This window comes from Gekko japonicus, unplaced genomic scaffold (assembly GCF_001447785.1).
Source record: "Gekko japonicus isolate JY-2015 unplaced genomic scaffold, Gekko_japonicus_V1.1 scaffold5463, whole genome shotgun sequence".
Lineage (NCBI taxonomy): Eukaryota > Metazoa > Chordata > Lepidosauria > Squamata > Gekkonidae > Gekko > Gekko japonicus.
In genome coordinates, this window is record NW_015167218.1 from 45,036 (window position 1) to 48,388 (window position 3,353).

Sequence of the window (3,353 nt, forward strand, 5' to 3'; positions counted from 1 at the left end):
TCATGGGTCACACAGCCCACTTCATCAGATAGATACATGGTTGACAATCAGACTGGGGGAATTTTTATGGGAAAAGAGATTGGGAAAATACGCATTGTTAGTCTTTAAGGTGCCACTAGGTTTTTCGTTTATTTTGCTATGACACATGAACTGCCTTGTACCGAATCGGACTCCTTGGTCCATGACAGTCAGTCTTGTCTACTCAGACCGGCAGGGGCTCTCCAAGGTCTCAGGCAGAGGTCTTTCACATCACCTACTGCCAGATCTTTTAACTACAGATACCGGGGATTGAACCTGGGACCTTCTGCATGCCAAGCAGAGGTTCTGCCACTGAGCTGCAGCCCCTCCCCTTTGCCATCTGTGGGTAGTAGAACTGGGAAAGGTGTTTCTTTGCTTGAGGTCATGAAGAGCTGTGGCCAGTCAAAAGTAGCCGATACTGAGCGAGGCGGACCAATGAACTACCGTAGGGGAAGGCAGGTTCTTAGACTCAAGCGATCATTAAACGTCATATTGATAAATCACGGTTTCAGCTCTCTTCTCTCCCTCCACCCCAAATTTATGCAACCAAGTAGACGTTTATGTCCCTGGGTCAGAATAATTATTTAAAATTGCTTGGGTACCTTTGGGACCAAAGTCCTGACCCTGTTTTGAGAAAGGCTTGTGTCAGATATTTTGTGCCACCACCAAGCAAGAATTGTGCATCTGTGAGCTGGAGAAATTGCTGGGTTTTGTCTCTTTGTTTGCATGTCCCCCTCCACTTGCAGTTCTCCCATCACAATGCAAAGATCTCTGTGGTCGGTGGAGGACACGTTTGGTCTGCCTATCTCGTGTTCTTGAAGGTGCCAGGCGACCACTGTGAATGAACAGGGTTGGTGGACAAGGGCTCAAGGATGTAATCGTGGAGAGACCTCTGCTTAATTAGGCATCAGTAGAAAATAGTCAGTGGTCGCCATGATGTATTTATGAAGGGACTATCGCTCTATTATATATTTTTTAAAAATCAATCAATCCCAAGCAGATGCTCTGCCACTGAGACAGCCAGTCTTCAAGGTGGAATCGGCCTTATCTAGAGATGTAAAATTTCCGGAAATTTTGATGCTCGGAAAAAACCCTGGTTTTTTTCCGGGTTTTTTCGGGGAGAAACGGAAATTTTCGGAAAAATTGAAAAAAATGCTACATTAGCATTTCTTTTGTCTTTTCTAGATTGAAAGTCATTCTGTTACTTTAGGAACATAAAATATGACTATGGACATTTTTACTTGGCATGAAATTATCACAACTAGCATATTAAAAATATAGTGTATCCAAACAATTATTACAAACAGAATACCCACCCACATGCACTAAAGAGCCCTAAGCACCTTAACCTTTCCTCATAGGGAAAGTGTTCCAACCCTTTTATCATTCGAGTTGCCCTTTTCTGCACTTTTCCCATATACTTATATGGAAAGTATACTGAATCAGACCCTCTTTGTCCATCAAGGTCAGTGATGTCTACTCAGACCAGCAGTGGCTCTCCAAGGTATCAGACAGAGGTCTTTCTCATCACCTACTGCCAGGTCCTTTTAACTGGAGATGCCGGGGATTGAACCTGGGACCTTCTGCATGCCAAGCAGATGCTCTGCCACTGAGACACAGCCAGTCCTCAAGGTGGAATCAGCCTTATCCACCAGCTGAGAAGGAGAGCTCTGGCAGACCAGCTCACAGATGCTGCTTGTTTGCTTGGTTTCTAACTTTTAAAAATAACTGCAGTGCAAACAGAGGACCTGTCATTTGAGAGGGAGAGTCCAGTGCAGACCAAACACATCGTCCCCGATGACAAGATACTCCCCTGCCTTGATTGAGCTCCCAGAGAAAGAAGGCAACAGCCCAGTCTAGGGATCCCCAAACTTTTTGAGCCTGTGGGCACTTTCAAATTCTGACACCGGGTGGTGGGCACAATCACAAAATGGCTGAAAATGTGAGGCAGCAAGATTATATAAAACTCCAAAAGTAACAGTTCGACGTTCCAGGCTGAAGCTATGCCTAACAGGATGCATTTTAATATGCACAGCCAATCAGAAGCCTTGTTGAGCAAAAGCCCCATTCGGCTCCACCCACTTTTTGAAAGCACTTGGCAGGCAGCAGGAACCAGGAAAGGTGTCGGTGGGCACCTTGTTGGGGAACCTCAGACCAGCCCATCCCACATGGCATTTCCCCTCGCTCTCCTGATACGGAAAGAGATCACAGCCCCAACTGCACCCCAGGCCCTCCCAGACTCAGGCCCATACAGCAGAAGGGGCTCACCTGGTTCTCCTGCCTCAAGAGGAACTCCTCGGCCAGGGCCACCGCCTGGGAGCAGTTCTGGGGGCAGCTCTCCCTCACCCGGTTCTGGACCTCCGGGGGCAGGACGCTCAGCAGCTGTTCTAGGATCAAGAGTTCCAGGATCTGCTCCTTGCTGTGATTCTCCACCCTCAGCCACCCACGGCACATTTCCCGAAGTCGGCTGTAAGCCCCCCGGGGCCCCTCGGCCTCCTGGTAGCAGAAACGCCTGAACTGCTGGCGCTGCTTCTCCCGGCTCAGGGTGTCCCCTCGCAAGATGGCTGCCTTCACCTTCCCATAATCCTCTCTGTCACTGACATCCAATCTGTTGAAGGCCTGCTCAGCTTCTCCACTGAGGGCTGGCAGGAGTCGGGTCACCCACTCTTCCTGGGGCCACCGACAGGCTTTGGCCACTTGCTCAAAGGAGGCCAGAAAGACCTTGGCATCTTCCCAGGGGGAAGGTTTCTCTGGCAAGTGGGGGATTCCCCATAGAGAGTGACGGCCCTCCAACGTCCCGAGGAACTCCTGCCACTGGGCTTCCCAGTGTGCGAGGGAAAGGGAACCCTCCCCTGCCTGCTGATCCACTGGGTTTCCTCGTCTCCTTTGTAGGAATCCCTCGATACTCCCAGCCTGGAGGACATGAGGGGATTTTCCTGTCCCGTCTGATGCCTTCTTTAACGGGGTGCTTGGCCCCTCTGTTTTCATACTGAGCGACTGCTGAAATAAGTGCTTCCAATAAAAATCTGGAAACAATTTACAGGGTTGTAGATGGGGCTTCTCCCTGTAGAAAAAAAGAAATAGTACAAAGTGACAGTGGATAAAAGTGGCCCCTATTTGGTTTTTCCTGGTCATAAAATTACTGGTAAAGCTACAGCAGTATGATGGTTAGATATTTATACATAATTTAATGTTGAATAAAAAGGGTTTGCTGTGCTCATCTCCGTTTCAAAGCCGAAGAGCCAGCGCTGTCCGAAGACGTTTCCGTGGTCATGTGGCCGGCATGACTAAACATCAAGGCGCACGGAACGCTGTTACCTTCCCACCGAAGTGGT

At 48.9% G+C, this 3,353-nt stretch overlaps 1 protein-coding gene across 1 annotated transcript in view; it reads right to left on the reverse strand.

The window, feature by feature from the left end:
* Positions 1-3,006, reverse strand: part of LOC107112095 (zinc finger protein 436-like) — a 10,822-nt gene extending 7,816 nt beyond the window's left edge. The window contains exon 1 of the mRNA XM_015413168.1: positions 2,287-3,006. Within this exon, the coding sequence (XP_015268654.1) occupies positions 2,287-3,006 (720 nt within the window). The remainder of the gene's footprint in view (positions 1-2,286) is intronic.
* Between the last annotated feature and the right edge of the window lie 347 nt (positions 3,007-3,353).